At 34.9% G+C, this 12,954-nt stretch overlaps 1 protein-coding gene across 5 annotated transcripts in view; it reads right to left on the reverse strand.

The window, feature by feature from the left end:
• Positions 1 to 12,954, reverse strand: part of tinc (tincar) — a 183,138-nt gene that overhangs the window by 52,376 nt on the left and 117,808 nt on the right. For all 5 annotated transcript variants that reach the window (XM_065350871.1, XM_065350866.1, XM_065350868.1 and 2 more), the window contains one exon: positions 2,971 to 3,160. In XM_065350871.1, the coding sequence (XP_065206943.1) occupies positions 2,971 to 3,151 (181 nt within the window). In that variant the 5' untranslated portion in view covers positions 3,152 to 3,160. The remainder of the gene's footprint in view (positions 1 to 2,970; positions 3,161 to 12,954) is intronic.

The raw sequence follows: 12,954 nt of genomic DNA on the forward strand, positions 1-12,954 counted from the left end.
AATGGACCTGACCAGGTTAGTACAATCTTGCACCAAAGTGCAAATTTTCACTTTTTTCACTACAAAAACACTTCGCGAATTACGAACGATCGCGAATAAACGAATAACTTAACGAAATAATAAAACATTCACCACTAACCTGGTTACACATGGGTTTGTCCGATCCGTATCCGAGCAACTTCGTTCCACTTTGCACAGTTGTGCAAACTTTCACTTCTCAACCTGCTCAGAACTTCTCAGAAAGAAACACCACGTTTATGGCGCCAATGTTAGGGTAAAACTAAGGGTTCTTATGGTTTAGGGGAAAAGTCTTACTTATGCCACCTGGTACCTTAACCCTAAAACAACCCAGTTCGTATAGAACGCTGAACCCGCAAGGTATGAATACCTATCTCAGTCTACCCAACTACTACTCTCCACAACTCGTCGTAAATCAATGATCAACACAAATACATACGTTTCACCATATATTTATATCTCTCATTTGATGTACAGTGAATAAGAACGTTGCTACGATAACTATTCAATACCATTCGTTTACACAAAAGATTCTGCTGGTGATGAGGCGTTTCCTAACAGACAGAGTTGGCATAAGCCAGCGTTAAACTTATTACTACTCTTTATGAAGATGGTTAGAAAACTGCAAGGCGGCTCGCTTCGGCAATCTCGGCCGTCGTCTCCACTGAACTAGTACACCAGATGGCGTTGTACCAGTTGCAGTGTTGCCGCCTGCCTGGGCATCAAATTACCACTGTAGAGTGGTAACATGGAGTCCCAAGTACCCTCTACAAAACAACCCAGTTTTTCATCAAAATTTTGAAAAAAAAACTGTTTTTTTATCAAATCAAAATTTCCGAAAATTCTAGTTTTTTTACTGAAATTTCAAAAAACATATTTTTAGGTTCATTTTTTGTGAGCTAAAATTGCAAAAAATCCTACTTCTTAGTAAAAACTGTAAAAAAGACTCATGTTTAGCCAAAAATGCCTGTTTTTTCCATCAAAATTTGCCAAAAAGTTTTGCCAAAATTGCAGAAAAAATGTTTTTTTTTACCAAGTCAACATTTCTTGAAAATCTTAATTTGTTTTGGTCGCATTGCAAAAAAAAAATCCATTTTTCAGCAGGATTACCTACCAAAAAATGTTACTTTTTTAAAACCAAAGTCGCAAAAAAATTTTACTTTTTTATAAAAACTGTAAAAAAGATCAATTTTTTTCAAAATTTCCCAAAAACATTTTTTTTGGTCAAAATTGCCAGTGCCTAAGTCTAGTTTTTTTTGCCAAAATTCCAAGAAGATTGTTTTTTTTCATAATTTTCCCAGAAGTCTTTTGGTCGACAAAAATGCAATAGGAAATTTCACTTCTCTATCAAAATTGGAGGGAGGACTTCTTTGTTGTCAAGATTGCCTAAAAGTTTTTTTTTTACTAAAATTGCAAGAAATTCTTACATTTGGAAACGAAGTTTTTTGAAAAGAATTTAGCAATTAGGGAAAAAACGTCAGGGAAAAATTTTCTTGGTGAAATGATCATTCGAGGAGATGACAATCAGGGATGGATGAATTTGGGAGATTCCCCCAGTATCTCATAGAACAATTTTCTAAAAAGGAGAGACAAAAGGGCCGTTCAGTAATTTGGGGAAAATGGATTTTTATTCCAAAGGAGTGACTAACTGTGCTAAGAAACGTTTCAGTGAAATTTGATAGAAACACTGTAAATTCGGGAAGGGGGGGGGCTATTCTTTGAGAACATACCTGCTCATCCGTGCGAATTTCAAAAATTCCGTCTTGAATAAAAAATTTTTGGATGTTTGAATTTTTTTCTCATAACTATAATATGTATTTACTACCAACCTAAATAATTCTTATTAAAAAAGCACACTCGAGGACTCCTCAAGGAAATTGGTCCAAATCTGAATTGATTCGTTAAACATGCCGAATTGCCGAGAATGAATCACATATCTATTTTTGCAGCTCAAATTAATTCCCTACGTCTTCTGCAGAAATAAAAAATTGCACCGGAGGCTTGAGAATGACTCAAAATGGCGAAATTTTTTTCAGACAATATACAAACAATCGTGCAGATATCAAAAAAATTTCAACGAACAGAAAATTTTGATTTTTTTCTTTACAAATAATTATGTTGATCAAAAAAGCACACTCGAGGTATCCGTTAAGAAAAAGTGGTCCATATGAGAATAAACTTTGAAAAAACGGAACGAGAATGAAATGAATCAAGACTCGATTTAAAGTTGCACAAATAAATTTCCACGCTTTCTGGAGAAATTAAAAAATTCGGGAGAAATAAAAAATGACACCAAAGAGTTTCCAGAAATAGAGAAATTTGTTGTAGGAGGGTGATGTTTCAAGATTAATTTTCGTCATTTTTACAGAAATAGGGAGATACATTTTTATTTTTAAAAAAAGCAAAAATCGTCAAAAATGGCCAATTTAGGATTTTAAAAAATTTGCAAAAAATTGATAAAAGAACACCTTAAGAAGTTCTCTCGTTAGATACATATTTGAGCATTATTAAAACCAATTTTTTGATATTTCTTTAGTTGTTCAGTAACATAAATTGAATTTTACGTCTGAGTAATTTTGAAAAATATGCACATAATAATATTTAGATCTCGAGTGCACTTTTACGAAATTGATGAAGGTTTTTACACAAATATGGAATTATTTCAGAGATATTGTCTGAACAGATAGGTAGATTTCTCGATGATTTTAAAACGATTTTTCAATTTTGAGTGAGCTTCCATAATATGGTTTCAAATGCAAATGCAAACTCTCTAAGTTCAGCCATTGTCAATTTTTCAAAAAAAAATCCAGCTTTTGTATCAGTATCACTTACATGAAATTTCTCAAATCTCATACTCGATTATAACCAATTCTAAAACACCACATATGCATTTAACGGAACACCCTGCAGTGCATAGTGCAATACTGCATACGTCAAAAAGATCATACTCACCGAAAAACCGTTTGGAACATTCGACGGCGATGTAACCGTTCAACAAGGTGATGAAAATACCGTACCATATGGACCAAAGGCTATTCAAATGCATTCTCAAGCATTTCGACGTAGATTTCAACTCAGACATACAGCTCGCATCGCGTTGCAACGGAGATAGAACGCTGCCGTTCATAGACATATTACAGATCTGCGACAAACATAAGAAGAAAAACGACACGTTACAAATTACGTAAAACCAAAATGAATATTTTTTCTCGCTTACACTCTATAATAATATATAAGGGTGAGCAGCGAACACCGAACGAACGGTACCGCTGAAAAAAAAGGCGGCGAGCTTAATTTTAATATATCTTTCGTGATGATACTTGGTCTATGTACTTCAACGACGATAACGAATATCATAAAATTAAGAATCAGCTGGCGAGGGCCTTAATGAGTATTTATAATGGAGTCGTATAATGGTTACACCGATATACTTTCCTATACAGTTTCTCCCTAGGTGTTGGCTTTCGAATATCGTCACGCTTTAGCGACTTTTTAAGGGTAAATGTCTTCATTTATCTTTTGTCTTTTTTTTTCATCTTTCTTTTTATGCAGAAATATAAAAAATTTATTTTACTTACGCGAATCGTTTAAAGGAAAAAAAAATTTCTCGCTTTTCTCGTTCATTTTTCTCTCACTCTTTACCCCCTTTCATTCAATAGAAGATGAACACGCAAAATTACAAGACATGGCGATATTTTCTACTTGCAACTTTTCAATGCATTGACCTAGATAGCTTTTAATCTTGTAATGGTTCTTTTGTTTGTCGGCAAGTAATACATTCAGTGATATCAATGTAAAATATATATATAAAACGTTTCTAATACTCTTTCGAGCGAGATTTTCCAGCAAATACGAATTGTTTTTCTGCCTAAAAAACTAGGTCGATTCTGTATATATACCAGTACCTCCTATAGGACGTATTAACTGGAGTGCCATTGCACTGAAAAACACCAGCAGAAGTCATTCATTAGTTATGAAACGTTCGTCAATGTGCTAAACGACGCGAGTACAATGAAAAATTCTTCATTACTTGGGCTGATTTACTGAAAACTTACAACAATACACCTTCAAGTGGAATACGAGTTGAAAAGTTACATTTCACAGTCGCGTATCTTTTTCAAAATAATAAAAAAAAGTAGGTATTACCGTAAAATCATTTTTTCTCATATCCGAGTCATCAAAAATTCAAAAATAAGCTTATACAATAGAGTCACGAATCAAAAAGCGAGAAAAAATGAAAAGTTTTACAGAATTGAAAAAATCTATCAGCTACTTTGTACCGTTAAAAAAATACTACCGAGTATATAGCGCCTTTAATTTTCATTGCTAGGAGCCATATTTTTTTTTCTTTTACAAAACATAAAAAATTCAGGGGTATAAAAAAAACAAATTTTATTTACTCGGTGTTACATGTTCTAGCAAACGAAATTACCATAAACGAATGATATGCCACTTCATTATGCGACATTTAAATGATAATTAACTTTCAAAGTTTTTTTTTTCTATGATGCTGTTTTTGCTTGTGAGAAAGAAAAAACAACTCAAATCGTTTCATAAAACTTGGAAACATCGGGTGCAAAGAACTTTGCGATGAAATATAAATTTCGTCGGGTAGAAGTTCAACGAAATGTAGCTGTTTCGACATGGTTTGGTGGTAAAAAAAAAGTAAAAATGAAGCAATTTTTTGAGAAATTTGAGCGAGATAAAAACAAAACATGAATTTTATCAAATCAAATGAATTTCAACTACCTATCTACCTACATAATAATTATGTACTCGATTTAAAAAACAGATAATTTTGAGTCCCGAATCACACTCCAATAACCTAGAGAGACAGAACACCTCCCTCCCTTTTCTTCGTATAAAATTTCCATCATTTTTCACTTGATTCATGAACATTTTATTGATGGGAAAACTCACTTCATAAAATAGGTACAAGTTTATCAAAATCTACGTACAATTAATGATTTTTTTTTTCATTTTGACCTTGATTTTGGCGACCTTAGTTTTCTACTAACAACCCCCCTGGATTCATTGAGATTTTTAAGGTAAAATCAGTATTTTTGGGATTATAATGTTGGGGGAAAAACGCCTCAAACACGAGTCAAAATTAATTTTTCGAGCTGAAATTTTCAAGATCTCATTTCTCAACTGAAGACAAGTTGACCAATTTAGCAGTTGAGAGCGAAAAAATTGAAACTTTCAAAACAAGGCCGGGTCACCTTTTACAGATTTTGTACTTAGAATTTTTGTGTCGTGAATTCTCGATCTTGTTGAAAAAAAAATCAAACCGATCAGGTGATTTTTAAAATCTAACATTCATCTGAAGAGTTCAAAATGATGAAAATTATTCCGATGAAGTATCTAAGCTCGAATCTCTCTTGAAAATACGTGTCATTTTATTTCAGATGCGACGAAATTAAAATTACCTACCTACCTACACTCTTTTTAGTGGCAAAATTTCTCAGATTAGTCGTACTTAATTGTTGGAGACGTCTTTTAAGACGGGTACGTTCGCTTCGTTCTCCTTTATTACTGTTTTAATCGTATTTGAAATTTTCGACTAGAACGTTATCCTGAAGAATAATAATTTTTAATGCGTTCGAATAATTTCCCAAGCGGGGATAAAAAAAACACGTGGAATATAAAATGGAGAAACGAATTATGCTGCCTCCCCTCAGCTCTCAGCTCTCCTTCAATTTTGTTAAAATGGTCGTCACATGTGACTCGAACAAATTTGAGTTCATTTTTTTTCTAAAATTATTGTCTTCGAAAAGCGTGCCTAATTTATTCAAATTTTATGTCCTCAGTTCACTGAAATAAAGAGAAACATTTCTCAAGCACGATGATCATTCGTGAGAATAAAAAATGATCGCTATTCATCAGTTTTAAAATGGCGGATAGTTGGAAATAAATTAAGTTTAATTTTTTTATACTTATTTCATCATAGAAACTGAAGCTTGAAAAATGTTAGCAATCCCTCGTAAACTATAGATATAGGTACCTTTAAAATAAGAGCTTCGAATTTGGAGACAAAGTACGTCGCGGCCGTGTACTGCTGTACAACAAAGTCAAGCCCAGTCCAGGGGGAGGGGAAAGGGATTTAAAGCTGTGCGAACAGTCTTTCTTAAAGTATCCGTAATTACATTAGTCTTCAGGTCACGTTTGAATAAACTCGTACATGGGCGCGCGAGATGCAAGACGAGGGTAAACTTTTGCGAAATACACCGAGCTAGTTGCATTTTCCCCCTTTGGAAATTGCAAAATGGTGCGTTTGCTGGATGTACGAGAAGAAGCCTCGGCGTGGCTCGTTCTGATTTATTTGCTGGCGAATTTTGAGACCTTTCCGGCTCATTTTTTACGTTCGTTTTAATGCGTATTTTGTGAACAGAAAGACAGTCGGAGGCAGAAAGGGTGGTTAATTTAATTTGCGCCCAGTTGGATTCGCTATATGAGTACGAGATGCGAGCGAACTCGCTCGATGAGTGATTTCTCGCCGGTGTCTGGCGCCCGGAAATGGAATTTTTCAAGATTTTTTAAATACGATAGCATGTAAATGGTCCAAGTGAATACGTTTACGAATAAGTTCGCTGTGGTGGTTTTTTTCCTTCATTTTACTTTGCACAATCAACGATGAGCGCAGATGGGAATTAATGTTGTGAAATTTTTGCCACGTTTGTACAATTCTTACATTTAGGGGTTGAAATTACACCACTGGAAGTAGATAGCGAAGTTTGTGAACAGATTTTCGAACTAATTACATAGTGCAGATGTACCATCTAAAAATGAATCGAAACCAACATGCAAAAAGTAGAAAATCTGTAATTTTTTTCGAATACTTTTTACTCGTAATGAGTTTTGATTTTTTCTTCAACGACAACGAGTGAATTTCGAGATACACATTCGTACGTATTTTGTCAATTTCAACCATTTACACTCTCCTTCTGCAGATGTGACTAGAAAATTAAGAATTATTCATCGTATACCATCTGCGTTTTGTACTCGTATTACGAATGAGTTCTGTTAAAAGGTAGATTTCTTCTTAATTTCGTCACTTAATCAACATGAAATGAGACAGATAAAGGATATTTGTAATAACACCACCCTCATAGTGTGGAGTAATTTACAAAATGTCGAGTCTGTGGTGTAGTTAACATTCTGGTAGGGTGTATTTGGAAGGGTGACGTTTTAAGGAACCTGTCCCAAAAGCTTGACCGAAAGGCATTTTGATCTATAGAGTGATTATTTAAAGTAAATCTCACTCATTGATGATGAGTCATATATTTATGGAATAATTTGATGAGATCCGGTGAGTTATCCTGTAAGTATACATTCGACTCACGTCAGAAAAATCCATCATAATTTTTTTTTTTTTGAATTTCATTTTAGAAATTTTTTGATCGTTTTAAAATCACATAACAAAAATTTGATCCTTCAGAGACACATCAGTTTACTCAAATTATGAACCATTCCACGAATATCAGTTTTTAATCAAATAAACTGACATTTATAGGAGGAAGAAGGGATGTTGAATCTGGAATCGAACACGTCTTCTATCATATATTTCAAACGGCGGTGCATTCACCTCATCTCTTCATTTTTTTTTCAAACCACGAAGGTATAAATACCAGGACAATATAAAACAACACTTCAAATTTACAAGATGCATTTTGCAGAGAAAACAATACATTGTGAATGATTCGAGACACGAGAAGTGAGAAATACGCAACGAATGCTCGTAAAATTCAGATAGAAGTGAACTGTCAGACTTAATTGACTTTCGAAAGTAACCACTCTTTCTCATTACGAATGCCGTTCTGTCAGACTTCCCAACATAACAATCCACCCCAAAGTTCGACTCGACCGACGAAAATGGACGACGTGGACAAGAGAAAATAAGAGACTACCTAAACGTAGGTACTTACTTACCTATCGAATAAAGCAACAATTTTTCCAAAATTTATTTTCATTATGAAAATCCAACGGTGGATTTCCTTCATTTTAAACGCAGTCTACTATAATGATTAATTCACTAATTTCAAATTCAGAATAGATCCTGTGCTGGATGTACTCTTAGAACTGTCCATTGGGTAATATTTTCGAGCAACTGTTTCGAACAGCGTTTAATTTTTAATCACGAATCAGGAACGAACACCACAGAACGTTCGTCTAGTCGTCTGTGTATTTCTTGACATGTACTTCCGCTCGATCATGTTCTGCGAGAATTCCATTTAAAATAAACATACGTTCGTTTTATCGTTACATATGTAGACAAATTGTTAACATAACACAGATTAATGTTGATTTGTAAGAGTGAAAAGGGGTGAGAAAAAGAATCATTTCGAGTTTATTAATTATACTCGAAGTTCCATTAACGATTTCCATTAATTTGCGAAGAAATACATGCTACCCAAACTACACATACGTTGATTAGTCTACCAACATACAGAATTGAAGGCTTCCAGAGTATAATACTGTGGCTTTCTTTTTTTTCTTATTTTTGACATCAAACACTTTATAAATTATTTTGTAAAAAAAAAAAACAAGTTCATTTTATTCATAGTAGAGGTCCATCAATATTCTTATCACGATGCATGCAGATATGAAGATTGCTTACGATTACAACTTTTCCTTTCTTTTACGCTTTAGAGAATGAATTTTCACACTATACATATGAAGGTGGGGTGGTTTCATTGCAAATCCAGGAGTTTAAAGGAGCTAACAATGAAACCGCTCGAGGTGTCTTCCTCCGATTTGAATGGCATCGAAACTATTGGAAAGAGCGTGGTCTGAAATTCCTGTAATCAAAATTTCAGCTGCGCAAATCCTTTTTCGATTTTTGACGAATTTTTGAAAATCCAAAATTGACCATTTTACAATGACTTATGTTTTTTTTGGCCAAAAAATAAGTACTAAACCAGTAAACATTATGAAAATGAATCCTAAAACTAATATTAACCTCCCAAATCCGAATTTCACCCAAACTGGAGGGCCTCCAGCGCGATTTTCAATTTCTCCAGAATTTTGAATTTGCTCTAGAAGGTGTGGACTACAAAAATATTAACTTGGACACGAGTTTATTCAAATTTGATTCAATTTCCAAATGAACACCTCACGTACGGTTTTTTGACCAGAATTCTCCACTCTCAATCAAAAATATATTGGTCAAGAAAACGCACTCAAAGTGTCCACCTTATTGGAATCGACTCAAATGTGGATGAGAATTCGTTAAACAGCTGGCCGAGTATAAGACACAACTCGATTTTTACCTGTCCAAGTTACGAGTAATATTCACGCTTTCTGAAGAAAATTCAAATTTCTGGAAAATTGAAAATCGCGCTGATGAAGGCTCCAGAATGAAATACCAGAAGATTTTCATTCCACCGACTATAATAGCCTCAGGGCTGTAGTGCAGTCGTTTTTAAGGGGGGAGAGGAAACCTAAAAATGTCAACTCGTGAATTTTTTGACTTGAAATTTCCAACTCAAAATTCTTGAAGAATGAAACATACCTACAGGCAAACAAAACTACTACATATATATAAAAGCGACGTTTTTTTGTGTGATAAGTTAATACCAACTTGTGAGAAGTTTATTATTTTGATTCAAAATTTTAAAAATCGAATGATGATGATTTTTTTTTGAAAAATTCAAAAATGAAAAAGAAGAGCGAAAGCTCTCAAAAATTAGTATTTCAAGAAGTATAAAAAACGATTTTTTTGTGTAATAAATGAAGAAGTTTATTATTTCTGCTTTAAAATTTTAAAATTTATTTTCTATTTTTTTTAAAATTTTATAGGATTTTTAAAAAAATTTCAACGTGTTTCCAGCAAAATTCATGACTTCTTCATGACCGTTAGACACCCTGTATAGTTTCCATAATTTTTATTAATCAAGTAAGTAGGTACGCATTTTTTTCTGATTTTTTAAATTTTTGTTTTTGTTTTTTTTAATTTGCATAAATCACTGAAAACAGTCAATTTACTTGTGTCGTGTTGCAGAATTTCAAACATTTTCTTATGTAATTCTGGTTGTAGTCGAACTAGATAAATTGAACCAAAACACCAACTCAACACCCGATAGGTGAGTATAGGTACATATAAACACACACGTAGACATATGAGGCAAAAAATCTGAGAATCACTGTCCAATTCCGTTATTAGAAGTGTATAAAGCGGCAAAAGGTTTTTTCGTTAGTAAATCGTCGAACCATATCATCCCCAAGGAATTTTCCATTTTGGTCTTTACACTTGCACCTCAAAACTTCTATTACAACGGTCGTATTGTCTGCGTGAAACTTTTATAGGAAATGCCTCTTTTTGATTTTTTCCCATTTGCCACAAACGTGAGTAGCCGAAAAACACGACTGAACTACTCGAATATAGGTGGCTAGATCTATAGTTTGGCTAAAATTACCGTCTCTTTTCGCGTATTCGACAAATCGGTATAGCCTATACGAATATAAAGGATTTGTTACCGTATATAATACACTACATGCGTAAAAAAAAGAACCAAGCACTCGTTGTAAACACGAGTAATTTTTTCGAAACTGCGTGTCATATCATTTCCTCCGTAGAAACGATCGGTAAAAGAGGATTATTTCTTACGAGCAGGCCATCGCTACCATAAGAGCCTTTTAATGAGCATTGAACCGACAGCGACACTGCAGAAACGTCTTTTCAAATGTCACACGTGCCCTGCTAGTGAAATTAAGAAATCCGCAACAATGTTTTTAATCTGGTAGCGCGATAAAACATTTCCAAAAAGGTCATGTGTCAGATGGTTTCACGCGAGGGGGAAGCTCTAGCTGCTCCGTACGTCAGATATCTTACACCATGACGCGACTATAATGGGAATTTTTCTTTTGAAGTGCGCCAAACACGATTTAGACTCTGTCTTACTCGAGGGGCTGAAAAACCATTTACCTGCCGCCCGCAGATAAGAAGCTGGGATAAGACGAAATGAATCAACTTCGGGTGAAATGGACCGAAAAATGAGAATTATATAATTTCTCTTCTTGGCGCTTACGAGTAGGTAGTAGATACTCTCGTAAGATGTTCTACTCAGATACGCGTAGACGTACTACCTACTTTCCTGCGACAATTCAATCACCCCAGTCTAACTATAGCATTCGAGTTTGTTGCGATGTGAAATTTTATCTATAGTTGTTTGAACTTCGATAAACAAATCTACGTACGTGATATGTGATTACTTATTTTAGATTTTGTTTGAATTTTATTCGACGTACCAATACGTAAAAATGTACAACTTCAATTTAGCGATGATCATACTTCACCTCGCTATGCAAGTTTAGAAAATAGACATACAGGGTGTCCCGCCACAAAATTACTCTCTTTGAACAATAAAATAGGCAACCCACCCTGTGTACAAGTACGTATGCTTGTCTAGCCAGTAATTCGAAGGAGCTGATTTTTGAACCGAACAGAAGGGAATCAATAGAGGATCTCATAATACACAACCAGCCAAAATTTCAGTATTTTTGGATTTTTGACAAATTTTTAAAATTTTGAATTTTGGCCGAAAATGGAAAAAAATCCAAAATTTTAACAAATTGACCTAGAAATCTGAAATTTGGTTTACACTTCATTCTCCGCCTCCCTAGTTGATTGGTGATGGTTTTGAACTGTTCTGAAGCCTCCAACGAATTTTCGGATTCTCCAGTTTTTGAAAAAACGCTGTAAATAGGGTAAAAATGAAATTCCAGCACCTATAAACTCCAATTTACCGGCTTTGTGACCCTTATGGCCGAATTAGGAACACATTCTCAAAATCTTTATGCGTCGGTTCAAATCCAAAATTTTCTACAGTGATTATTTCTTGGAAAAAAAGATAAAATCACTTGGAGGCTTCAGAACGATTCAAAACTATCAATAATCAACGCAGGAGATCAAAAACGGGTATAACCCAAATTTCAGCTTTTTTCGTTTACGCGTTCGCGAATAATGAGTTTTTAAATTTTTGTTTCATGTTTTTTCAAAAAAAAACCACAGGAGAAAATTTTGGATTTGAACACTAGCACAAAAAGAATCCAAAAATATGAGCCTAAATTGATCAAAAGGGTCACAAAGGTTCTTGAGGTTGTCTGTGTGGCTGACTGGCTTTTCAAGAACGTCTGTCTGTCCGTCCGTTCAAGCTCTTAAGGTCATTGACCCGTCTTTCTGACCTTCTCAGACTGTCTGTCTGTCTAATCTTGAGATCATTAACCCGCGTGTCTGCTTTCCCAAGGTCGTCTGTCTGTCTGGCATCTTAAGGTCATTGACTCGTCTTTCTGACCTCCCCACTCCCCAGACTGACTGTCTGTCTGTCTGTCTGTCTGTCTGCCTGTCTAATCTTGAGATCATTGACCCACGTGTCTGCTTTCCCAAGGTCGTCTAGCTGTCTGTCTGTCTATCTGGCATCTTAAGGTCATTGACTCATCTTTCTAACCTCCCCAGATTGTCTGTCTGTCTATCTACCTACCTGGCATCTTAAGGTCATTGGCTCGTCTTTCTGACCTCCCCAGATTGTCTGTCTGTCTATCTAATCTTGAGATAATTGACCGGCATGGCTGCTTTCCCAAGGACATCTGGCTGTCTGTCTATCAATCTACGAGTATCTAGCATCTTAAGGTCATTGACTCGTCTATCTATCTTTCTGGCCTCTTATGGTCATTGATCCGCGTGTCTGGACTGTCGAGGTCACTGTTCTACCTGTCTAGCATCATTTTCTTCAGATTTTGGAAGATTGATCGGAATCCAAGATGAAAATCAAACCTCAAATTTACACAAATATGTACCTAACTACTTAATAAAAGTTGATCTTTTTCGGTGCAGTCTACAATACACGCGTTGCAGTGTTTATCGCAACATACAGCATCGATGGCAGTGCGTATGTATTTCCGTACTTTGGAGTAGAACGTGAGATAGGTTACCATGGG

Source organism: Planococcus citri, chromosome 2 (genome assembly GCF_950023065.1).
Source record: "Planococcus citri chromosome 2, ihPlaCitr1.1, whole genome shotgun sequence".
NCBI classification, from domain to species: domain Eukaryota; kingdom Metazoa; phylum Arthropoda; class Insecta; order Hemiptera; family Pseudococcidae; genus Planococcus; species Planococcus citri.